General features: G+C 37.0%; 1 protein-coding gene across 1 annotated transcript in view; it reads left to right on the forward strand.

Annotated features, from left to right (window-relative positions):
* The window catches only part of LOC107723070 (serine/threonine-protein kinase ULK4-like), a gene marked incomplete at its 3' end in the record, with an annotated part of 108,985 nt that overhangs the window by 3,410 nt on the left and 78,647 nt on the right, over positions 1-26,928 (forward strand). Inside the window, 9 exon segments of the mRNA XM_016531574.1 lie at positions 3,927-4,024; positions 4,687-4,756; positions 5,446-5,512; positions 6,837-6,944; positions 7,087-7,147; positions 7,873-8,066; positions 10,022-10,068; positions 11,684-11,762; positions 22,988-23,095. Coding sequence (XP_016387060.1) covers positions 3,927-4,024; positions 4,687-4,756; positions 5,446-5,512; positions 6,837-6,944; positions 7,087-7,147; positions 7,873-8,066; positions 10,022-10,068; positions 11,684-11,762; positions 22,988-23,095 — 832 coding nt within the window.

Genomic DNA, 26,928 nt, shown 5'->3' on the forward strand with positions numbered 1-26,928 from the left:
GACAGACATAAGGATGCGCTCGTTGATCAAACAGTCCATTGGCTGGTTTGAACAGGTCCGATGACAGTAGAACTGTTCACAGGTGTCGCGCACAGACAGTAGCCTAATGATAACCCCTTTCGCGCTCTTCCCAATATTGTGACAAACACCATATTTAAAAGATAGAATTTGAAGGAAACTGTAAGATATGCGCATTTTATTTTCAAAATGTTTTATTGCAATTATAAACGCAATTATAGCCCGTATCTCATATTTTCCTAACGTGTTGTAGGCTACCCTTAACTGCGTTAAACATGATGTCACGTGGATGGAAATATGCATGGAAATGATATGCAGATGACGTTATGCATATTAAAACTAGGCGTTGTAAGCTCCATATATGGCTATTTCGGGTAGGAGACGGGGTGGAGATTCATGTACACATAATCTTCGACTGGGTATTACAAAGGGAATTTTGCGCAGGTTCTGGCGTACGCATGGCTTTATAAATCTGAAAACTTTTCTACGTACGCAAAATCTAGCTTTTGTGCGTATGTACACATTTAGGATGAAATCTACTTAAGTTTTATACATGAGGCCCCAGATGTTTCCCAGATCTTTAGCAGACGTCTTACAGATGTACTTGTGCTGTCTGGGTAGTTTTTAAGAGTTTTTTTTTTTCTTTTCTTTTAATAAAAAAACAAAAAAAACACTAGCTTTCTATTTTTTGCTATTCTATCTACTTGTTTTTCTTTATGTGTGTGTGTGTATGTGTGTGTGTATATGTGTGTGTATTATATATAGTTCGGCGTTTCTTATTTATTTGGTTCCACAGTGTTTGCTGATTTCTTTATTTAAACTTTGTGTATTTTATTTATTTTATTTTACATCAAGGTGTATATGCTGTGCCTCCAAGCTTTCTTATTCGTTTTGCTAATTCGTTTGCCGCTAATTTGAAAGTGAAAGTAAAATGCGCACGGCACTTTTACAAGCCTTTTGAAAGCGAAGAAAAGAGGGAAACTCAAACGACCTAACAACCCCCCACCCCAACGGTGATACCAGTATTACCGGTGTTGTCACACGTCGATTAACAGGTGGGAAAATTTCCTCGCCGTCACAACCCTACTTTGAAGTGTGGGGAAAAGTTGTGTGAAGCATTTAAAAACACTCAAACATTAGACCATTTCTGCCACAAGTTGTTCCTGTAGTTTTTCTATGTTAAATCCATGGTGAATGGTGGTGATTTGTGTTTATTGAACAATGTTTTTTCCTGGTTTCCACATCAGTGACGTTTGTTCTGATATCTGTAGCTTTAACAGAATTCTGCGCCGAATTTGAATGCTTCTCACAAGATTTCACAGAGATGTTATTGATTCTGCGGTGAATTCGACTACTTTCTTCCCTGTATCTCCCAGCGCTATGTATAACAGTGTTGCGTGGTCGAGATCAGCCCGCGGCTACGGCGGCCGGTGTTCTGACGATTTGTGCTACCCGCTCAGATTGTGCTACCTCCCATTAAAAAGATAGGTAGCACAAATGCTACCTATCAGATTGTGCTACCAGTATCTTATTCATGTGTTTTGAGGCTTTTTTTAATGTCCATACCTACCCCCTACCCTAAACCTACCCGTCCACACCTGCATGTTTCGTCGGTACACCGGCCTACATAGCCCAAACGAGTAGCTCGGGTTCATTCCGCTTTCGGTTCGTTTGTCCAATGTAGCTCTTGTAAATCATTCATGATGAGAACGCAAGGCTGTTCATTCCATTTTTGGAACTGAGAAACAATCTTTCTTTGACTGAATGAGCGTTGCGATGACGTCACGGGATGCGTCTAAGCCCAAAATCTGCGGCAATTACGAAAATTTGCGAGCTCTTGCGAAAATTGCAGTTTGCTTGATTTTGCGATAAATTCAGCGATCGCAGAATCGCAAAACCCTGGAGGGACTGATAGATGATACTCAGTCTAGTACTGATGCAGTGAGTGGGCAAACAGCCCTATGGCACACTTCATACACTGTCTGCGTGTATTGTGCCTTACACAATAAGCCTTTGTCCCACCCTAGAAAACACAACAAATGCAGGTTATAAAAAGCTTTCTCATTGGCATTGACGCTTCCTCCACTGGGAACAGATCACATCTGTTTAATTTGTTCTGGAGTCGTTTGTTTTATGACTCCAGGACAGTTATGCACATATGTTTGTTATTTTATTGCTATTAACTATGAAGGGGCAGAAGTTATTGATCATGTTTAAATGTAGGTCAGGAAATGATGACATTAATTTGTGTATGTAGATGTTTTAAAACAAAGCAAATTGGTTGAATATAGTAAACCGATAAGCTCCAGCAGATCTGATGAAGTCTGTAAGTGTGGAGTGGTGCTGACGTTGGGCTGTGATTGTGTTCTGAGCCGGTGTCAGCTGCTGTGAGTGGGCCAAGACAAAGAGCATTGTTATTTGACCAGGAGTCTGCATAATTAAAGAATGAGGAAGACTTTAATTTTGGAAGGATTATGATCATGATGATCATTTTCTTGTACCTGTTCAGTATAGAACAAGACATTAAATGAGACATTAAATAAGGGCACATTAAATTGATCATAAGTGACAGTAAAGAGTTACTTTTACACAAAAAAAAGTAATAAGTAAATTAGTTTTTGAACTTTTTTATTTATCATAGAATTCAAAAAAAAAAAAAAAATAAACAGTTAAGCAGCAAATCAGCATATTAGAAATATTTCTTATGTATCATGTGGCACTGAAAAATAAAAAAATACATGCTGCTGAAAAGTCAGCTTTGCCATCTTAGGAATATTTTGTACATAATGTCTATTTTGTAAAAAGAAAGAAAGAATGAATATCTGCTACAATTGGATGCAAAATAAATGTTTTTTTTTTTCTTTAAATTTTAGGGTGAAATATGACCCATATATGTGACCCTGGACCACAAAACCAGTTTTAAGTCGCTTGGGTATATTTTTAGCAATAGCCAAAAAAACATTGTATGGGTCAAAATTATCTATTTTTCTTTTATGCCAAAAATCGTTAGTGTTACGGGGCTGACGAGACATGAGACTTGCGGATCCAAGTGCGAAGCTTTATTAACAGACATGGTTAGAGACGGGCAAGGGTCAGACAATGGCAACAGGTATATATAGAGGGCAAGACACAAGAATAATCCTAGGGCTAGCGTGGGTCAACGATCGGCTAACAGAATCAACAGGGCGAGACTAGAGGGATAAATCCAGATACACAGGCAAAGATCAGAAACTGAGAAAACAGACAAGGCAAGACTAGGCTAGGCTAAAACTAAGAAACTAAAGCAGGCTCCGTAACGTAGATCGGAGTGAGTGTTATATAGTGAATGTGTGATTGGTTACAGCTGTGTGCAATCAGTGCTGTGTGCAATCAGTGCAATGGATGATGGGATATGTAGTCCGGGATGACATGCAACAGTTTGTGTAGTGCGAGAGTCAATGTAATGGAAGGCAGGGCTCGACGCTTACTTTTCTTGTGACTTTCTTTACTTTTCTTAAAAAATTTAGGAGCACGTTCAAAATTTTAGGAGCACCTTCTAATCAATAATCCAAAATGTTATCAAAAAGTAGCCTTCCCATTACGAGGTGATATTTGACTCCTCTAACTTTATTAAAAGTATGTCATCTTTTGTCAAATTCTTAAAAAAATTATATTTTATAAGCTTTTCAAAATTTTTTTATGAAAACGACAGAATAAGAACAAGTAGAATAAGGAAGATATTTTGTAAATTTCCTAACGTAAATATATCAAAACTAAATTTTTGATTAGTAATATGCATTGCTAAGAACTTCATTTGACCCTTATGACTGGTTTTGTAGTCCAGGCTCACATATTTATATCAAGATGTGCTGTTTACTATGATTGTGTCTAGTGTCTTCTCGAATTCATTGTGTTTTTTTTTTTTTCAGCTTGCATTTGGCCCCTGTGTCTTCTCAGACGGCCGAGGAAGCCCAGACAGCACCTGCTGACCCTGCCAGCCCAAACCTCAGCAAGTCTTTCACATTAGGTAATGCAGCAGACATGAGAGTCAGCACGTCATGCCCAACTGCTACACTTCATGTGCCCTCAAAGGGCCTGTGGATTTTATGCTTATGCTATGTGCATGTGTGGTCGCCAAGCACGTACACATGTGTGAGCCTGTGTACTCATGTTCAGTTTGCCTTGCTGTACAAGTGATATGTATGTTCAGTATTAAATCACACGCACACATCCGTACACTCAGGGATTAGATTGCTGCTGGTTAATACCTCCATTGCATATTATCAGAGGGGAATATATGACCGAGGAGTGAGCTTATGTAACTGTGAATCAACTGGAACACTTGTGTACTGTACATCATGTTAAAACCTAATCTGTCAAAAAGGGCTTCATTCAGAACAGTAGAAGAAATTTTAGAAGAAAAAACAAACAAACAAAAAAAAGCATGCCTTTGATCTTCCTGTTTTACAGCTTTTACCAGTTTTAACAAATAGACAAAAAATATACAAAATAATGCAAAAAAATAATAAAAAATACATGCCTATTAAATAGCCTGCTATACAGATGAATTGGGTCTTGATTTATTATTCCAGATTTTACATAGCTTAGCTTGCTTTCTTTGTTTTAGGAGCTAGTTATTTTCATGATGCCTTTTTCAGACCTTTTTTTTGTGATGTTTTTGTATCATAGATAACGTCATACAGTTTAGACCAAAGTCTGCACTGGACATTGACGCCAGAGAGGCGATTTTCCTCCTCAGGTACCTCAACTCACTCTCCTGTATCTTAATTTATATATATATATTTGATCTCACACTCATTTCAGCACTTTAATACATGTGGATATGGATTCTTTGGACATGTGTTCTTCGGACATGTTTGAGAAGATTCAAATATAGTAAAATCAGAAGAACTAATTTTAGTTTTTTTTCCCCCTTAAAAAAATGTACACTGCCAGTCAAACATTTGGACACCTACTCTCCCTCTCTCTCTTTTTTTTAATAATAATTATTGATTTCTACACTTTATAGTAATAGTAAAATCTGCAGTATGGGAATTATGCAGTGTCCAAAAATGTTAAACAAATAAAAATACTTTATAAAAAAAAAAAGATGAATACATTTATTTATCTATTTAAAAAAGAGAAATATTTATTTGTATGCTGGACAATTGTTGGCTGTTTTTCCACCACTATCTGTTCCAACTCGCCCATTAAAATGTTTAAATAAACGTACATTTTAATTTTGTAAAGAAATGTTTATGTAGGCGCAATTTACATTTGTCTGCAAAACTACCTCCAAGCATTTAGATGAAAGTTTTAAAATCACCAGAAACAAATTCAGTTAGCTGTGTAGACTTTTGGTCATGTGATGTGTCATGAGGGGTGTTCAATGCTAGTATGAGGATATTCCAGTGTATTTCAGTAGTTTTTGTATCTCTGATCAAACAGCTCAAGACCAACTCCCAGAACAAGCAACACGGCTCGACAGACAGAAGACAAAGGCTCTGAAATTCAAGTGAGTTCAAAAAACAAAAACATACAGTCATCCCAAAAATGTATTTGGACCCTTAAGCCTCACTTAAAACGGTATAATTTTCATTCCATTATAACAAAGTATCAAACCAAGTGGCATCTGAATAACAATGATTCTAGCTTTACTCAAAACTAACTTTACTATTCTAAGACAAACTTGCAATGACTTTTAACAAAATAGTCCCATAGTTATAGTAACCACAGGCGTATTTTATCACATCAACAACCAGAAAGTGCCCAAATACTTATTTAAATCCTACGGAGCCCGGGAAGTCACCTGTAGGAGAAAAAAAAAACAAGGGGACGGATTGCAAAACCGTCGCCACGGATTGTTTTTTTTTCTCCTACAGGTGACTTCCCGGGCTCCGTAAAATCCTAACAAACTCATTTTTGTGAAATGTTTTTGTGACCTCTCTACATGACTGACTGCGATAATGCAATACTGCAAACTACAAGCGTGTCCAAAAAGCCCAATCAAAACCAACAAAATGTCATAGTAGAAAGCTCTGGGCCATTAATTCTTTATGCTTTTTCAACAGTTAATCATCAGGCTTTCTAGTGGATGTGGTTGCAAATGTCTTTTGTTAAACCACAGCACCATCTACTGGACATATTCAACATTACAATTTGCCACTACCTCACTGACAGGGTGCCTACACAGTGTTCACTGCTCTGTATTCTCTGAGCATGAGATATCTGTTGAAGTTCACTTCACCTGACAAAATGCGTTCATTTGGAACATCCTGCAATGTCATCACAGACATTTTTAATGTGAAAACAAATGTAATTTGGTTATATAAGATGTGTTTGTTTGTTTTCATATTAAACATCACAACAGGCATTTTTCACATTTATCACTTCATTTATGAAAATAAATGTCATTTGGTTATATTAGATGTGTAGGTATATTATCACTTATCACATTACAAAAGTTTATTTTCATGTTTAACGCAACAGATTTAGTTTAGTTTAGCGCTTTTAAATAAGACCATTCAAATTAATAATTTCAATATGGATATAAATGCCCTTGGATGTATTATACTGTATACACAAATAATAGCTTTAACCATAATTAAATGCACCTGATCCATTTAATCTAAAGGGTTTGAGGATTACTAGGAAGTCCAGTAGACCAGGCAGATGTACTGGAGCAGGCTGGAGCTAATTTCTGCATGAAGGTGTCCCTCCAGGATCAGGACTGGATAAACTTGCTCTGAAATGACTGCTCACAGTGGTACAGATTTTGCTGAAGTTATGACACCAGTGTTAAATGGATGAAAGGAGTATTTTGTTTGTATGCTCCATAGGAATCCAGTGTTATGGTGGAGGAGCAGAGTGACATGAACGGCAGCATTAAATCCCTTTTATACACAGACAGTGACCTTACAGTGACTCCCATCATGGATAACCCAAAGGTAAAGAGACCTTCAGGATGCAAACACATTGCCACATTGCCATGTCTGAGGGACTTATTGTCTAAACTTCATGTCCATATTCTAGAGTAAACATGACAATGTGCTAACCAACACTGATGTTAGTTTGCTGCTCTGTTTTTAGATTTTAAAGACTTCTCCAGTTCGTTTTGACCCCAAAACGCTTTGCGTATCAGCACACTCAGGTAAATTGGAAGATCTAGCGTTTTTTGATCACCTAGAATGAAAATAATTTTTTTCATGAATCGTACTGGTTTTTAAGATAAGCTTATTAACTCATTAACCATTGTGACTGGATTATTATCCCAGAAGGAGCATTATCTTTTTGATTTAAAACTTAAATTTAGGTCTGTTTCTCATACAAAGCTATAAAGCCTACTGTATCATATTTCTAAAGCGTCTAAATTATCAACATGATCAAAACCTTGCTTTGATCATAAAACAAAGCTTTTAAATATCATCTTACTAAGACATATTATTGGGTATATCATGGTAAAGAGTGCTAACATATATTTATATGCATTTTATCTAAGTAAGTCTGCTATACTGTTGTGAAGATCTCATTCATTTTCATTGCAATCAGAATTTCACTTTAATTTTTGGCCATATAAATTTTAGTAACTAGACCAAATTGCATATTTTGGCCTCTTAATATAATTGGAGTGTTTTTCCCTCCTTTCCTTCCATATTTTTCTGCATCATACTATATTAGCCATAAAAGCCTGATGTACTAAATATGATGCTTAACAAAAAGACACAAATGCATTTTAGATTTAGTTCAAAAGGCAATATAGTATGTTTTTGCATAGAAATGTAAAGGATTTGGGAAAATTGTCATATATGCTTGCTTTACATTTGGTTGGGTTAAAAAAAAAAAGAACAAATGTTACTCTCTTTGTCTCTCTCTTAGCTGAACGGTTGTCCTGTCTGAACTCGGAGGACTGGTCTCAGTTCCTGCAACAGGTGTGTGCTGTTCTGGAGTCAGTAGACCAGGCTGGATCAGCCAATGCCACAGCACCACGCACTAAACTCAACCTGCTCTGTTACCTCTGCACTGTCTGTAACCACAGAGAGACGGCCACACGCCTTATACACTCCCAGCTGGTAAGACACATGTGAAACACAAGCTATTAATGTACAGTCATATGGTCATTATCACAAAAGGACGACCAGGTATCATGTATGCAGTCAAACCAAAATTTATTCAGACACCTTCAGCATTTCTCACATTATCACAGTTTATTCGCTGTAGTTTAGAAAATGGCAATAAAATATGACAAGAACTCAGAGTTAAACTGTGTCAGAACAAATTCATCTTGATAATGCCATCCTTCTGTTAGACTGTCTCACAAATGAATTAGGTTGAATAGCTGTCAGCTGTTAAAAGTACACAATTAGATAATACCAATTTAGGTCAACCAATTACCAAGCAATGCTTAATTTTGTTCAGTATGTGGTGTAAAAAGGTCACATTAGCAATTAAAGAAAAAAACACTTAAGCAAAACATGGTCAGGTCAAAGTGTCTGAATATTTTTACTGGTAGTCCACTGTATGAAGATTTGTTAGGTATAATATGTCACAGTTTACTTTATTTTGCTATCCTCGCTTACGTAAATGAACTATAGTGTCCTGCACCCACTAGTGTAAAAAAATATACATATCAAAAATTGTATCTGGTGTCTGAATAATTTTTGGTTTGACTTGTGTCACACTGAAGGGGTTTACTTTGTGACAATGATCAGCTGACTAATGGTGCTGCTAATTACTGAATATATAATAAATATAAAGACTTACAATAACGATTTGAATTGAATTGAATTGAATTATCTTACCAGTAGATTCAGCCTAGCAACAATACAATCACTGGAACAATACTGTATATATACAGTATTAACTGTAGTTTTGATTACTTGTTTAGACTTATTTTTTTCTCATCTATTTTAGCTTACATCTTTTGCTATGATGTAACATTCGAATGTTCTTCTGTGTAATGATGTTTCACCTCTACATTAATTCCAATTTCCAAACATGAATTCATCTTCGAAACACAAATGACAATATTTTTAATGAAACCTTAGAGATTTCTTCCCCCTTCATCCCATTAAATCTGTTTATCATATACAGTGATTGTGTTTCTTCAAAAGACTTTGATTAAATGTGATTCATTTGAATCTTTCTGAACTTTTGGTCATTTTGGTGGCATGGACATTCAATGGAAAGACATAAATCTTCATTTGCACCCTCATCATGTGTATATTTTAAATAAGCTTCATGTATAAAAATGTATTTTGTAATAAAAATAGACTAAGGGGACTTTTTAATCTGCAACCATTCCATGCAGTGCAAATCTCACATTTCTTTTGCAATATTATAGAGCGGTTGAAAGTGTACAGTAGGTCATCTAATGAGGGAAGTTGAACAATAGTGTGTCCACTGAGGAATGAGTGCCTGCTTCCGTCCTCGCCTCTGTCTGAAAACGAGCTTCCTCTTCCTTGGCTTTCGTGAATGGAAACTGTAATCAGTGGGACTCGTGTGGAGTTTCAATGGCACCTAAAGGTTCTGTTTTTATACTGAAACTCTAAGCCAATGTTAATTCAGATAAGTCAAATTTCTCTTTTGGATTTGAAGTATAATTTGAATATAATTGTATAATTTAAGTACCATTTTTTGCAACAGTAGTTTGTACACCAGTACATTCCTCCTCTGGCCACCAGATGTCTCAGCACTAGTAGCATTTCCATTTATCTCTGTGGCAGTTGCTCAGTTTGGGCATTCCAGATATAGTTTTTTTTTTCTGGAGCCAGTCACCTGAGCCGTAAATGCCATGTGACCAATTATTTTGGAGTCAGAAAATAATTTCTTGATGTGATGACAACAGTGATTGAATAACGCCACACAAGCACTCACCCAGCTCTTTACTAGGGATTGTCCTGACCTGTGACATATATGAAATCGTGTTGTTAAGAGTCCAAAAAGAGGCTGATTTAATGAAATATGAATATATATTGAAAATCTTACAATGTGAAACATTTTTTTTCTCCCTCTCTTTTTAACATAGTTCCCTGTGCTGGTTCAACAGATGCGACATGCTCCGAACTGGGATATGTAAGTGTTACAATTCTTCTTCGTGCTGGGCTGTATACCGGTTCATACCGAATACCGGTGTTTATTTTTGTTATGATATGAATTTTTTAAATACCGCAATACCGGTGTATGTCGCTTAAACAACGTTCGGAACGCGACACTGTTTGAAAGGGGTCCCTTTTCACTGTTGCACTGTCGTGAGGGAACAGCTGTATGTGTTACTAAGCGTGAAAGTTCCGAAACTGAAGCTGTAGAACTAATAGAACGTGATGACACAGAAGAACTCATCCACAATATCCACATTGACCGCCACAAATATCCACCGCCCCCTGCCATCAGCTCCCGCGTCTCACACACACGAGTGCGACTTTAGCACTAGATTTAGCAACTTTCAGACCCTTTTAGCGGCTTTTTTCCATAGAATATTCATACTGACAAACCTAGCGACTTTTTTGGATAAACCTTAGCTATGGTTCAGTTGGAAGATTTTCCCAGTGCTGTCCTGCGAACGCGAGGTCTGACTTTCCAGGAGAAGTGTCATCTCTCTCGGCGTCTGTTCTGTGCAGTGAGCGTCAGAGAAGCAGCACATTCAGTTGGCCGCACCGCAGCCGACTCGTCAATAAATGAGTACAAAACAGCGTTTCTAAATATGAGCGTAGTTCGTCTGTTAATATCACATGCACTTTTTTGTTTGTTGTTGTTTTTAGTTTGTTACTCAGACGCAGGCAGTGCGCTGCATGAGACAAAAAAGTAATATAGCCAAAACAACCACATAAAAATAGGGCATTCTAAGTCAATATACTGCAGTATTTCCTCTCTCAATCATTAGAAAATATGGTTAACACCCGGTCATGCATGAAAAAAAAAAATACCGTCATGTACCGTGAAACCGGTATAATTTTGAAAAATAGCGTGATATCAATTTTTGGTCATACCGCCCAGCACTAATTCTTCTGTATAATTATTTTATTGTTTGATAGTGATTTTTGTTTTTTTGTTTTTTTTTGTTTAGCTGTCCAATTGTATAATGTACCATTATAGTAAAAATTCGCTTCACACTTTTACTGGATCAGAACTATAGTGTAGTATTCTCGGATGACACAAATGGCGCCGGTCTTGGAATGTCTGCTCAGAGAAATGCAGTGCCTGTCTCTCTCCTCTCAGTCCCTTTGGCTCTGAGTGGAAGGAATGATAGGCATGTGTCTCACTGGCCCCTCACAGGCTTACAGCCTCTATCTCCGCATTACAGTCACCAAGCAACGGACAGAACAATTTTAGTTTTAAATGACACTGAAAACCAGCATTAAACACTGCTCATTTAAGACTGAGATGTGGTGTGGTTAAGACAGTATTGCAAAAAATAGTAAAATAAAGCAGAATGCCACAGGAGGTGTTACAGTGAATTTACCACAGGGTGTGTGTTGCAGCGGTGGTATAATTATATACAGTACTGTTTAAAAGTGTGGTTTCAGTATGTTTTTCAAATTTTTTTTTTTTTATAAGAAGTTTGTCATTGTTATCAGAAGTTTGAAATGTCATTATCTTTAAATAATGTCAGATTTTAACAAAACAGAATAGCTTTAATAAAACGAACAGCTGCATGAGAGCCATTTAATTGTTCAAATTTGTGTTTTAGAAGGAGCAAAGTGATGCGAGTGATTGGACTGATGGCCTCCCACTGCACAGAGCTCAGAGACGACGTTCCTGTCACAGAGGTGAGACTTGTGTGTTTAAAGATGGACATTTTAACATTAAAACAAACATTTTTGAAAATAAAGAGACACACCAGCAGGTGTCACTGTAGCATTTCTGTATTTGCTTATTCTCAGCTTCCACTCAGAAATGAAAATACTAAACAAAAATAATTTATCTGCTCTCCAAAGCACTTGAAATCCAGTAAAAGCCAGGTGAAATTAGCTTTTTACATCTCTATCTCAGCCTTTACACATACAAAGGCAAATATCTCATCCAAACAGGGTTATAAAAGCTTTCACTGTCATCAAAGCGCTGCACAGATGCATTGTGGTTAATCATAAACAAATTCTTCCACCCCAATCCTTGATTTAACATGTTTGTCTTCCATTCCGCTATGAACTTCCCTACCTCTTTGTCAGTTTCGCAGTACCACCCAGACTCCGTGTGGACAGTGGCACAAAATGGCCGTCCGTCGTAATTTAGCAAGGCCGAGTTTTTGGGGCATTTCACACAATACAGGCTTAAACTTTGCAGCTTCTCTCAACGGGTTCTTCTTTCTCGCACTTCTGGGCTCAATGGGTCGGTATTGAAGAAGTGCTCAGGGTGATGGACTCTCTCCCCGGTGCTCTACGGGGGTTCTGTGTCTGAGCGGCCGATCCTGTCATGGCGATTTCTTTCAGTGCTTCTCTTTGGCGAGAGAAAAGCAGAGCTGCTTTCTTACGGTTCTTCTGCACTCTAGAGGCCCTTCCTAGATAATATATTGAGCTAAAGGCTGGAATACACTACACGACTTTAAAAATCTTAACAGATTTTAAAACAATAGGCGTCATACACCAATATTGTAAATGGGTACAAAACTGGGCTCATACTCTAAATGACTAAGAATTACATACTACAGATTTGCAGGTTGTTTTGAACATAAACTTACACCTCGTTGCTAGGGGACACATGACATATGAAAAGAGTATCTGTTCTAAAATCGGCCCAAAATATCAAAGGCTGCTGTTACACTATAGCAAAAAAAAAAAACACCAACTCAGATTTGCACACATAAAAATCTCTAAATGTCTAAATCAGATAGATACCCATCTCATATCTGGACATCTGATATGATGGCGACATTTACACACAAAGATAACTTTTCTTGTTTTTTCATCTTATTTTGTCGTATTATGTATTTTCCTTTTATTTAGGTGAAAACTTTATATAGATTTATTACACGTCTCTCTAGAATGCTTGATTGATTCTAATTGTCATGACTGGCCTTTCTGAGATGTCTTACTCCCTGATAACCAGTGTTGCCAAGTCCGTGGTTTTCCTGTGGAATTGGGCTACTTTAACACTGTTGCCACGGGTTGTTTTTCATGTCCGCGGGTTGAAGCGACCCCAATAACATCATATTTAGCCCCTGCAATGCGAATTTTACCAGGGGAACCTCGCCAAAAAACATGTATTTTACCCCCCGAATGTTACTGGGGGACCCCCCCTCGAAACGCCATTGGGCTAGTTTTGAGTAGTAATTGGGTGGGTTTTGTTGTAAAAACCTGGCAACCCTGCTGATAACAACTGTCGTCAGTAGCAATGCTGAATAACATACCGCTCATCCGGGTATCTTAAGTCGCCAGTTCTTTCATGTCTCTTGTATCACATCACAGACTCGCTCTCTCATTTCATACAAACACAGCTGCTGCCATCTTGTGTCCTGTTATAGTTTTAACTATACTATTAATTTCAGTAACTTCAGTATTAATAGTACTGTAATATTGTTGCTGTGTTCATCTTATTGCCAGGACAATTGTTTTGAACACTGTAATGGATTATAAGATAATAAACAGGTGAGATTGTAAAAGAGTTTAATCTCAAATCATTATCTTATGTCCTTATAATTATTTATGTACTGAAAAGTTGAGTAATAAGTAGTATGTGTATGTGGTACTGTATCCCTTAAATGTTTGTCTAGTGTTTGTTCATTCGTCTTAGCTAAAAGACACTTGCTAGGAACCGTTTTTCTTCCCGTAAGCTTTTTGTTTTAGGAGCTAATGAAATATTTCAACTCCAATCAATATTTTGTGTCCAATTATTTACTTATGCAGGAAATAGCCTTGTACTGTAATAAGTGGGATAATGTACATTTAGCAAAATGAACCCTTTCAGGTTGATACAACCCTGATCACCGCTTCAGGGTGATCCCTCTGTCAGGGTTTATTCTGCGATAACAAATGGCTGAATATACATTATTCCTTATGTAAGAGGTTGCACACAGAAACAATCAGGAGCACAGAAACTTGTTTTGAGACGCTGCTCTCTGCAAATTTTATTTTTTACAATTTTAAAATGGCTTCTCTATTGAAAAAAACCCCAAAACAAACATTTTTGGTGACATGGTGTTTATGTCGCTGTTTTTGAAATATAATTCAAATAAATGTAATTTTACTGCTCTACTCAGAATTCTCAATCTAATGACCTGTAGGTAAAGTAACTTTTTAGTTTTTTTTTATCCTTTCAGTCAAATTTTTTTGCTGCAAACTTACAGTAAACGATGGTTTTAAATAGTCCATGCTGATAACAGATCATTGTATAATTGGCATAATCACATCTGGTGTGCATTAAAGTCAAAGAACCACCCGATGTAAATTATATAAAATTTCAAAACTCGAGGGTCTCCCATGTTGTTGAAAGCTGTCACCAATGGAATCATTCTAACTTGGGCAGAAATGAAAGTAAATGCGGATACTGTATACAGGCCGTGTCTTAAAGGGTTAGTTCACCCAAAAATGTAAATTAGCCCATAAATTACTCACCATCAACTCATCCTAGATGTATATGACTTTCTTCTTTCAGACTAATCCAGTTGGAGTTATATTAAAAATTGTCTTTGATCTTTCAAGCTGTTTCATGGCACTCAGCGGGTGTTGCATGCATCAGTCCAAAAGCACTTAATTAAAATCCGCCCATCCATAAAAAACGTGTCTCACATGGCTCCGGGGGGTGAACAAAGGCCTTCTGTAGCGAATCAATGCGTTTTTGTAAGAAAAATATCCGTATTCAAAACGTAATAATCATTTTAATCTAGCTTGCGCTCACGGTTGTACATGGAAGCAGTTCCGGGCGGATGACGTATGGAGGTCGGCTTTGCGCATGCGCCGCTCAGAAGTGACGCACGCGGAAGCGCAGGGGAGAGATCAAAACAAAACAACGGTCAAGAATTAGAAGTACAAAACGAGGATTTGTAAAGAAGAATGTCGGAGGATTTCGATATAAGCCAAGAAGAGACTGGTTTTCCTTTGCTAAAGTAAGGAAACTTTGCTTCCTTTGCTCCTGTAAACAAACGTTGGTTTTCACGAGACTCACAGGCGCATGCGCAGCACTGACCTCATACGTCATCCACCCGGAACTGCTTCCAGTGTACAACTGTGAGCGCAAGCTAGATTAAAGTGATTATTACATTTTGAATATGGAATGAATATTATATGAATAATGAATATTCTTACAAAAACTCATCGATTCGCTACAGAAAACCTTTGTTCACACCTCGGAACCGTGTGAGACACTTTTTTTTATGGATGGGCGCATTTTATTTAACTGGTTTTGTACTGATGCATGCAACACCCGCTGAGTGCCATGAAACAGCTTGTAAGATCAAAGACAATTTTTAACATAACTCTGACTGGATTTGTCTGAAAGAAGAAAGTCATATACACCTAGGATGACTTGAGGGTGAGTAATTTATGGGCTAATTTTCATTTTTGGGTGAACTAACCCTTTAAGTGAATGTAAGCAGGTGAGACAAAAATCAGATATGTCAAAAGATCGGATCTGTGCATTGAGCCTTTTAGTGTATAAGTAAATGCCGGCAAACATTGATTCATTCATATTGTTTGATTTCATGAAGCTAAAAAATCAGAGTCTGCTTGTTATACATGGCTTTTCTGTGAAACTGGTCAGCTGCAACGGCAAGTTGTGGCAACAAAGTCATGTAGTGTATTCCAGCCTTAATTGCACATTATTTCTTGAGAAATGTATTATATAATAAGTCACAATATGGATTTTGAGCTGTAATGAGTGTTGTTTGTGCGAGCTGGAAGGTTTGCAATAAGAGGATCCTCTTAGGTAAGTTTCAGCCATAGGCAGTATCCATCATCTAAAAGAAACTTGGGCTAATTCGTCGTCATGGCAACGATAAAAGCCTCTATAAATAGAAATGTCGCACAGGGGCTTGATTCAGGAGGAAGGAAATTACAGAATTACAGGTAGAGCAGAAAAGTCTCCTCAGAAAAAGTTTCCTTTGCTTTGCATTTTTGCGTTCTTTCTCTTTCTACAACCCCTCCAAAACACTTGGTCCTTCTCCCTCTGACGTTCGGTTAGCTCTCTAATCCTCCCTGAAACCCTCAGTGTCTGTGTTCGCCATGAATACTTGAGCACTAGTCTAATGAAGTGGTAAATTAATCATTGTCCTTGGCACCGGCAATCCCCCGTGCCCCTAGCCTAAATTCACAGTTACTCTCAGAAGAGCCTGATAGTGTTTTCCCTGACCAGTCCCATTACACACTGCTAAGAATTACAGCGGAGCCATCTGAAGGAGGTACCACAGGGATGAGCCGGTTTCATTTTTTTTTCACTACTTTATTTATTTGATGGTAAACCATTTTCTGGAAAGTCATTTTAAAGTTACTTCTGCCATATATATTTCATAGAGAAATGTATTTAAAAATCCAGATTCTGTCTGTGCATAAAGGCATTGCCATCTGCAGCGCCTTGTGCCGGAGGGAGTGAATATTTCAGAGTTGAATTTTAAGTGTCACACAAGAGTATCGGTGTGATTGGAAACTAGCGAGAGAGTATCAAGGGCACTCTGTTTCTCCCTCGCTCTGCCCGCTGGACATCTAAGACACAGTTTGACCGCATTTGTCTGACTGACTCGGGGGAATAATATTGATTCTCTGAGCATCAGTTGATCAGATCTGCATCTCATGGTAACTCCCCTCTTCTTGTGTCCTTTTGTCTTGCGCTGTTGATATTGTTGTTAGGAATATGAATTTTAAGTAAGGTTTTTGTTGTGACACTATTTTTATCCGAGGTCTACAAAGTCAAAAGATTAGTTAAGTTGGAATATGTCCAGACAAACTATTGAGTATGAGTTTTAAGTGATTTAATAATTTTTTTTTTTCCTTTCACTTTGTAGTTTGTTGAAGGGAGAAAATATGCTGGCTGATAAAATTCTCCACCCATTCAATTACTCAGACATTATATTTACAATATTCGAGAGATTAGGGCTGTCACGATATTAGATTTTTCACACCACGGTTATTGTGGCCAAAAAAATTCACGGTATCGATATATCGCGATATCTATAGAAACCTTGGGGAATCAGCCAAATAAATGTTTACTTTATTTAGTTTTTCTTTTTACCCAATGAATGTAATGATACTGATAAACACAGGGCACATGCATTTTCACTTCGTCGTCTTCAGGTCACAGCTGACCTGAGACTCTGGCTTTCTCTGTCTACTTTGAAGCTCCCTATGAAATAACAATAGAGGAAATACTGTCAAGTTCAACAGTATGATGAATAAATATTAACATCAAAACTGATACCTGTTAACGTGCTACCTATATTTTAATCTCTTTAACCTATAGTTGCGCCAGCGCCAGTGCAGTCATGCAGTTAACACGCTTCTAATTCAGTATTAATGTGCGTCTAGAACGGCCGCAGATGAGGCATTAAGTGCATGGCACTGTGACCAACTTAACATTTTACAGAGTTTAATGTAGCAATGTGGTCGCTCAGTTTTTCTAGATTTGTTTTGATCGTGTAACAGATTTGAACAAAGAAATCAAGTGCTACGCACATGTATTGACCATGACTTGAATGCAAATACAAATACAAAAATTAGACGAGTAAAGAAAACACGGTACTTATTAAAAGAATCACCCCTTTATTGAAATATATGAACACAGGAAACCGCTGTTAACAGGTTAATGTAACATTTCCCATTCCATGACTAGTAAAATAATGACAACTTACTATGTAGAATATTGAACATGGTTCTTCTCGGAGTAGCGCGGCCGCGCAGTGCGTCTTGATTGACAGGTGTCAGCAAAGGCACAATACTGCCACCTGGGAGGTCAACCAGGTACTGGCGCTGGAGTAGGCTATTTGCGTTTCGTGTTATCATAAGTGTCCTGTTCATTTTAAATATTGTGGTTATCGCCAATACTGGTATATCGTCACACCCTAAATTAACACGATGTCGATATTTCATGATTTGAATATCACGGTTATCGTCAATACAGGTATATTGTGACACCCCTACTAGAGAGTTCAGAAAATGCTTGAAATGAGGTAGGAATTGTGTGAATACACATTTGTGCACTTCAATGGATATTGATTCAGATTAACATTGATAGTTTCTTCATATGGGCACTTTTAACTGTTGTTGAGCTACTCACTAGATAAACAGGACACTAGACAAAGAGATTCTAGTATGTGATTCTCTTAGTCAAGGGACTTTGTGAACTTACTTTATTAAGTTTACATAATAATATAGAAGTCATTATAGAAGTCATGACGTTTTATCCAACAGAGGTCAAATTTAGATTTATATCAATAGACATTTTATGTTGTGTCTTCCTGGACACTCAATTTTGCTTCTTATGTTACTGTCTTTATTTTGCCAAGCAGAATTCTTCCACAATTCAGAGTAACAAGTCAAATTAATATAATATAATAAACAATATAATATAATAAACCATCACATGATTAAATAATTCAAATTAAGTATGGAAATGTTGTGACCAAAACAGGGGAAAAAAAAACAGGGGTCTGAGGCCTGCTGTAGAGGGCAACACAAACAAACGAATAAATAAATGTGTATATATATATATATATATATACAGTGGGTACGGAAAGTATATATTCCAACAGTTTCAGAAAACCTGGATATATGAGTAAGCCTCATTTTTAGACTAAATCATGTACAACTGGAAAAATCATGGGGCCTTAAATTGTTGTGGAGGCTTAAATTCAAAAAGGTTTAGAATTGCTGCTTAAGAAAACTCTGCACACTCTCGACATTCTTTCAAACAACTTCTGCTTTTTAAAGAGTTTGGAGGGAGTTCCTCTATATGCTGCATGGGCATTTGTTCGCTGCTTTCCCTTCACTATACGGTTCAAAAATAAAAAAATGTTGGACCGTATATGGATGGGCACTTGTGTAATGTCTGATTACTTGTCTTAGGGAATTAATTATTATTAATTCATTCAGGTTTTGAGAGGACTCGAATCTGAAAATTCGAAGTCAACCTGATTAGAACTGATTTCAAATTTTTGCGTTTCCTTGTTTGACTGCTTGAGGGAATTCCATTGCTGATTGGCTGTTGATCTGGCGCCTGAATGACGTTTGGATGACGTCCTTTTGGGAGAGCCCTCGTTGGATTGCTTGTTAGCTACTTTCTCTTCATAGAGGGAGTTCCTCTATATGCTGCATGGGCACTTGTTTGCTGCTTTCCCTTCAATGGTCCAAAAATCTATTTCATTATTATAAATTTATAATAAATTTATTATTTTAATTGATAATATTGGTTTTGTGAGGATATTTATTATAGACTTATATTTGTCTGCAAAACTAATTTCAAACATGTAAACCTAAGCCTTTAGGTCTGAAGTCATTTAAGATCAAAATAAATACATATTCACTCAGGTGTATCCAGAATTGACTCGTAATATACATTAAATTGAATGCTCTCAATGTAATCGAGCTACAATGCTTTTTTTTTTTTTCGCACAGTCGAGCAACAGTTTTAATCTGTCTGTCCGAGTATACATTACACAGTGCCTAACTGAATAATTGATACATATTGGTAGAATAATTAGCTTGTAATGTGAATGTTGTGCATTGCCTCTGTTTTTTGGGTGCAAGCGCATCACTTCAACATGGTATTCAGATTAACATTGAAAAAAATGTCTACAAAGAATAATGTTTTATTGCTTTGCTGTGGTAATGTGTATATGATACATATGAATGTAGGACATACACTATCATTCAAAAGTTTGATAGATTTTGATGATAGATAGATAGACAGACAGACAGACAGACAGACAGACATTTAAAAATATACTATATAATATTTTGCAAAAAGAAAATCTTATTTCTGAATATCACAGACTGTGTTTCATTTTACTCCTGAAAATATAAAACATCCTAATGAGATGTATTAATTAATATGCATGGCACGACAAAGTGACATTAGTGACATCAAACAAAGGCGTTTTACCATAAAGTTGATCAGAGCTAATGGACTGCAGATATATACACAGAGACAGCTGTTCCTTAAACATAAAACCCTATTAAAGTGCAAATCATGTCTAGAAAAAGGAGATTAAACATATAAAACTAAGAGAGAGTTTTGGATTAGCTTTGTTTGTATTAAGGATAGAATCGCTTTCCGGTTGCACAGTGCAGCATTAATTATGTGTCATACGCATCTTTGATAATGAGCCAGCTAGACCTCAGGTAGGATTCAGCCAGGGGCGTAGCCATCATTTCAGAAGTGAGGGGGACAGAAATGTGTGTATATATATATATATATATATAAAACATATATAAACATTACAATGTAACATTTCTGTAATCTATATAACCTACCAGTCAACAGTTTTTGAACAGTTATTTGATTTTTAATGTTTATAAGAAGTCTCTTCTGCTCACCAAGAGGGGGACACGTCCCCCGCATCCCCCGCGTAATCTACGCCCCTGATTCAGCTCAGTCTCTTCAGTCTTGAGTTCCTGGATTCTTAGCTTAAAAACCTACACCTGATTTCAGGCCAGAGCATTGCTCTACAGTCTTATCCAGCATGCCACCTCTGTACCGCCTAAACCTTCTAATACCCAGCTTGACACACATGCTATGTGTGTGTGTGTGAGTGTTGACGATAATGATGTTTTCTAAAGCAGGATAGCATGTGTATGTGTGTTTATGTGTGTGTGGATAATAGCAGCATGCTCTAGAAGGGAATTTGTGTGTGTTTGTTGATGATAATGATATATTCTAGACAGCTTAGCCTTGTTTGTTTCTTCCTGTGTAACAGAAATCATCACTACACGTCTTTTGCTGCCAAGACTCATCAAACACAGCCGCCAACATCTGCTCCCTGCAAAGTCATCACTTATGAGACTTTAACCGTCACAGGGCCAAATATGCTACATAGGGCATTTGCATAGCACCCTACTAAGAAAACGACTGCAGAGAGAAGCATATACTGACTCATCTGAGCACTCAGAGAGGCAGAAGATAATAAAATGCTAATGCTTAAAGGGATAGTTCACCCAAAAATGAAAATTCTGTCATCATTTACTCACCCTCATGTCGTTCCAAACCTGTATGAGTTGCTTTCTTATGTTGAACATAAAAGAAGGTATTTTGAAGATTGCTGGTAATCAAACAGTTGGTGGTTGCCATTGACTTCCATAGTAGGAAAAAAAAAATACTATGGAAGTCAATGGCAACCACCAACTGTTTGATTTTTGGGTGTTTGAAAACTGTTTGAAAAGGGTGAACTATCCCTTTAAGACCAGAGATCTGTGGAGATCTGTTTAAAAAAAAAAAAGCAGAAAACCCCGACCAAACATATTGATGAGTCATCTTGAACTCATGACATCTAATCAAATGCTCTATAGTAAGACATTTCTCTCTTTTGTATATTAAAAAAATCTTGTCCAGTGTCTTGTTGGAAATATAGACACAGGAACAAAACTCACCCCGATGACATATTAAAAACAGTTTTTCTTTAATCGTTGTAATACAAATGGACATGTTTTTAATCACGAGTCAAAGAGAACAAAATCGTAACTTCCTGGTAAACTGGCACTAAATATTACTAAGAAAACTTGGAGAAGCTACTGAATATAATAATTTTCATATATGATAAATTACTTGTGCCTCAGAGCGAGCAGACAAAATGCAGTCATTGCTTTCGGAGGTGGATGCCAGCTGTTTGGGAACACAGTCGTGTAAGACAACTATACAGAAATACTTTGACGACAGACTTTGCTCAGGCATTTCAGAATGACCATAACAACATATAGATGCTGTGAACGAGATCGGTCCGCTGGTTAGTCAAGTTATCCCGTCTCATAGCACTAAGTCACATGAGATGGATAATACAAACTATTCAAGATAAACCCAAGTTAAATGTCTATTGAAAAACAAAGCAGTTTTCAAAGCATAATACAATATGTGGAACTGGCAGGCAAATGTAGAAATTCAACTGTATAGAAATAGCAAGCTCTAATAGAAGATGCGCATGGAGGAATTTATTCGGTAAATGTGTTTCCATCGTAGTTTATGCAAATTTTTTCTTATCGGATAAGAAGTTTATCCTACTCAAATGTGTGCATATGTTTTTTATGCGCATTTTTAGAATTTATGCGCATCTTGGCGTTTCCATCCAGCGTTTTTTTTTTTTATGTGATATTCCAAAATGCACATAAAAATAGGTGGATGGAAACATAGCTACAGTTGCTTTGTGTGACTTAGAGATTATATTCACATGGAAATGTTGATCAACGCCGGGTGTGCCTCACACGTCCTGAAAAGTGAAGCTGCGGGCTCTTTGATCGCCCCCTGGTGGCTGGCTGCAGTACAGGTCATAAACCCCGCCCTCTCCATGTAAACGTATGGGACTTGAGTCAAAAAAAAAAAATTACACTTCCAATACAATTTTCCAAAAGATGGTTTTGGTCATTTAAGGTAGTTGTCATCACGCTGATATATGTTCAATTTGTTCGTTTTTGTGATGAGTTTGATTTTAGCTAGTAATTTGATGCTATAAAAACGGGGCGTGTCGTTATGTTGATTGGGTCTGCAGGAGTTTGGGTGGGAGTTTGATACCGCGGCTCCACCTCACGACACTACTGCGCAGACTCTGGCTCCAAACAATCTCTACTTTGCAGACTCTGGCTCCAAATGACGTCATTTACTCAAGATGGCAGCGGCCATACTGAGATGCTTTGGCTTCACTTTTCTATAGTGGAAGGAATAGGAGACGCGTCGTCCATCTTTTTTTACAGTCTATGAGCAACGCACATACATAGAGCTCATCTAATATGATAAATAATAGCTCAAGTGTGCTTGCTTGTGAAGGTGAATTTTGGGTGAACTGTACATTTAATTAATTTAGAATGTTTATAAATTAAACTATTTATTAGCTACAGAAGCCACATTTGTGTGTTGGTTGTTTCCTTAGGCAGTGGCCATGTTCACAGAACTGATCCGAGAGAACTTCAGGAGCAGTAAATTGAAACGATGCTTGATTCCACCCCTGGGGGAGCTGCTCTACCTCATTGCTACACAGGTATGAAATGAAATGGAAAAACAATAAAATATATTGAATATTGAAATATATTTTATGAATAATAAAATAATTAATATAATAGTGATTTTTGGGACTGTGTGATGGTGTGAATTATAAATATTGTGTGATGTAATGGCACCTTTTTTTAATTGGATAAGCCTTAGAATTGCTAACATATATGGAATGATATTCTGGACAATATTCGAAAGGAATTGCAAAATGTATTTGCAGTTGCCGTTTTCAATTTGTAGACGCATACATTGAGACATAATCCAAACGCAATTGCAAATCATGTATTTATGTTTCGTTTTTTTTTTTCTGTGTATGTAATATGTCTGCCAGATTTTAAATGGAAACGCCAAGTCCATTTGCAATTGCGTTTCCAATGTCTTGCGAGTTATTGCAAAATGACCCTGTCATTTTGGAATAGCAATAGAAAATCACCTATTTGTTATTGCACTTCCTCCGCGTCCTGCTCCAACCCTCACAAAATTCAAATGGAATTGCAATCCCCTTTGCACCTAGGCATTCCCAATGCCTAACACAGTTCATTGTCAATCAGTCTTGAGGGTGGGGTTTATTGATATAGTTGGGAAATATTCCACGCCCACTACTGGTGGAAAATGAAGCACTGTTATTCGTTTCTATGAGGAGAATGGGGGAATTCGACTATTTTTGCTATAAAAAAACATGCCCTTTTTTAAACTTCAAATAAAGTCAAGAATCCATTTTTTATGTTCACCTGTCAACCAGAAAAAAAAGAAGCACAACGAAAACTGCTGTGACATGCAGTCGGTCAAATACTGGATGCAGAGTTATTAGTTAAATAATTATTAAATATGTATTAATTATTCAATTATTATTGATTGTGTTTGTTTTTTATTTACTTGTTTTGATTTTATGTAAAAGCCTAACCAGGGACAAGAGCTGCAAACTAGCTTTATGCTATATGCCCTATGCACGCGGCATCGGTTGTCTGTGTGTAACAATGCCTAGTTTATTGTCCCTGTTAAACAAACAAACATAAAATAAAATAACTTATTATTAAAATATTACAATTCTTCAATTTTGTAATGACACCTAACAAACCCCAAATCATAATATCAAATTACATTTCTGATTGTCAAACTAACTGTTTTTCTTGCAGAGATGTGCTTCCCTGACATTATTTCCATTGTAACAAACTATAGTTTGTTAGAAACTAGGGCTGGACAATAATTCAATATCAATATTGTTACAGCCAGCTCGTTACAAGCCACAACATAAAAGAGGGATCACACACCACCGTTCAATCAATACAAATTGATTTATTTTCTTTAACAAATATAACAATAAGCCCAAAGAGCAAACATAAGTCTAGGGAAAAATAAAGAAACAAAGGAAATAACAACAAAAATAACAGTAACAAAATCCTAAAGCTACATGATACAAGAAGCGTATAAAAATCATATGAATCAGAGAGATGTCACGTTCTGGTCAAGAGCTGCTCCTGGGAGAACTATTCCTCCGGGAGTGCTAACCTCAATGAACAACCTGAAGTCCTTATATAGTCTACACCCCTAATTATCATGAATTAATTAACATGGGGGAGTGACGCAAAACTCCCACAGTCTGCCACCAACAGGTAAGGAGAACACTCAGGGTCGTCACAATATGTATAGCGATATAATTTTTTTTCAATAACGGTGATATGATTTTTAAACACATTTCCGATATTTCGATATATATTACCAGTGTTTCCCATGTGTTTTACTTCGTTGAATAAACATGAGCACTGCACGCTTCAAAATCAGAATGCGGCGCGGTGTTTTATACGAATGTATCTCTGAAGGGAACCGACTGTCTTAAGAAAAGTTTCGATGGCATTTTCATTTTATCTGATAAAGAAGCGTTCATGAGCGGAGCTGCTTTGATTACAGCCGTTACTGTGGAAAAAGCTGTTTCTACAGCTCTAAAAAAGCGCCTCCTGCTGGCAGAGAATCAGTTTGCATTTTCAATAATAAGCCCGTCTCCAGCAACATGTTTCTGTTGTTGCTCAATCTTTTTGTTTTCTGCAGCACTTCAGAGCACTTTTCATACTCTTTATCCTGGCTGAAGCACATTTGTTTCAATCTATAAAAATAATCAGCCTACACTACCAGTCAAAAGTTTTTAAACAGTAAGATTTTTAATGTTTTTTTTTTAAAGAAGTCTCTTCTGCTCACCAAGTCTGCATTTATTTGATCCAAAGTACAGCAAAAACAGTAAAATGTTGAAATATTTTTACTATTTAAAATTGCTTTCTATTTGAATATATTTTAAAATGTAATCGGGGGTTGGGGGGGGATTATAGAAATTAATGCTTTTATTTAGCAAGGATGCTTTAAAGGGATAGTTCACCCAAAAATTTAATTTGATGTTTATCTGCTTACACCCAGGGCATCCAAGATGTAGGTGAATTTGTTTCTTCATTAGAACACAAACAAATATTTTTAACTCAAACCGTTGCAGCCTGTCATTCTTATAATGGAAGTGAATGGGAATCACGGCTTTGAGAGTAAAAAAAACCACACAAACAAAACCAAATTAAACCCTGCGGCTCGTGATTATACATTGATGTGTAAAGACACGAAACGATCGGTCTGTGCAAGAAACTGAACAGTATTTATATCGTTTTTTTACCTCTGATGCACTGCAATGTCTGATCTGTCCTGAGCGGTCCTCGACAGCCGGCGCGTGATGCGTCTTCTTCTTCTTGCTTTACAGCGGATCGCAGACTTATAAGTGCATTACCGCCACCTATCTCTCAAATGGACCATTGACACTCCTAATTGAGATTGTAGATAGAGTGTCAATGGTCCATTTGAGAGAGAGGTTTTTTGGGTGAACGATCCCTTTAACCCTCTGGAGTCTGAGGGTGTTTTGGGGCCCTGGAGAGGTTTTGACATTCCCTGACATTTGTGCTTTTACCAGTTGCTTAAAAACATTTTAATGGCTAAAGTTTAATGACACTGTAATCAGCACAAACTGGGCTACAATAATAGGTGAGCAGCATGTATGTACGTGATTGTGTTTTTAAGAAAACAACGCTTATGCGTGCTTAGTGGAAAAACTAAAATTTTAAAGTCACTGAAATAAGGCCATAAAACACATACAGAACATTTGTTCACAAGACTTTTGAGAACTGGATCTTGAAGTCTAGAGTTTTTGCTTCAAAATGATGTGAAAATCATCTTACTCATTCACAGAAAACAATATATTGATTTAGATTTTATAAGACACTTTTTGTGTAGAAAATGTATATGTGATGGGGCGTGGATGGTCATGCATAATGCTGTGATTCACACCTGAGAAGACAAAGACCTTAATAATGAGCTGCATAATGAGCCTTTCAGTCAGGTATGTGACTGAGAGGGAATTGCTACAACAAAGAATTAGAAGAAAAAAGAAATGTATATATTTTTTGTTTGTAGTTTATTTAGAATATATATAACTATCACATAAAATAACTTGAGATTTACTTGTGGGAGCAGTTAAACTGTTTATTAGGAACAAAAAAAAAACACCAAAAAAAAACAACAACAACACAAGAGTCAAGACGTCATGGGTGCAATATCCAAAATATCCAAAACAGCAGCAGGAAACTTGAACAACATTTTGAAGAGACTCATGGGGGTGTGTGCATCACATGGTCTTAGCGGTGGTCCAGGTTCCTGTGCCGGCAGGAATCTCAGGGTCTGTGGAACATGTCAACATCAGTCTCTGTTTTCCATGACCGAGTAGGCTGCTTTGCTTTGGCTCTCTTTGCAACAGGTTCTTTTACACTGTTATTCTCACATCTGAAATAAAAAAGC

Source organism: Sinocyclocheilus rhinocerous, unplaced genomic scaffold (genome assembly GCF_001515625.1).
Source record: "Sinocyclocheilus rhinocerous isolate Xijiao unplaced genomic scaffold, SAMN03320098_v1.1 scaffold1686, whole genome shotgun sequence".
NCBI classification, from domain to species: domain Eukaryota; kingdom Metazoa; phylum Chordata; class Actinopteri; order Cypriniformes; family Cyprinidae; genus Sinocyclocheilus; species Sinocyclocheilus rhinocerous.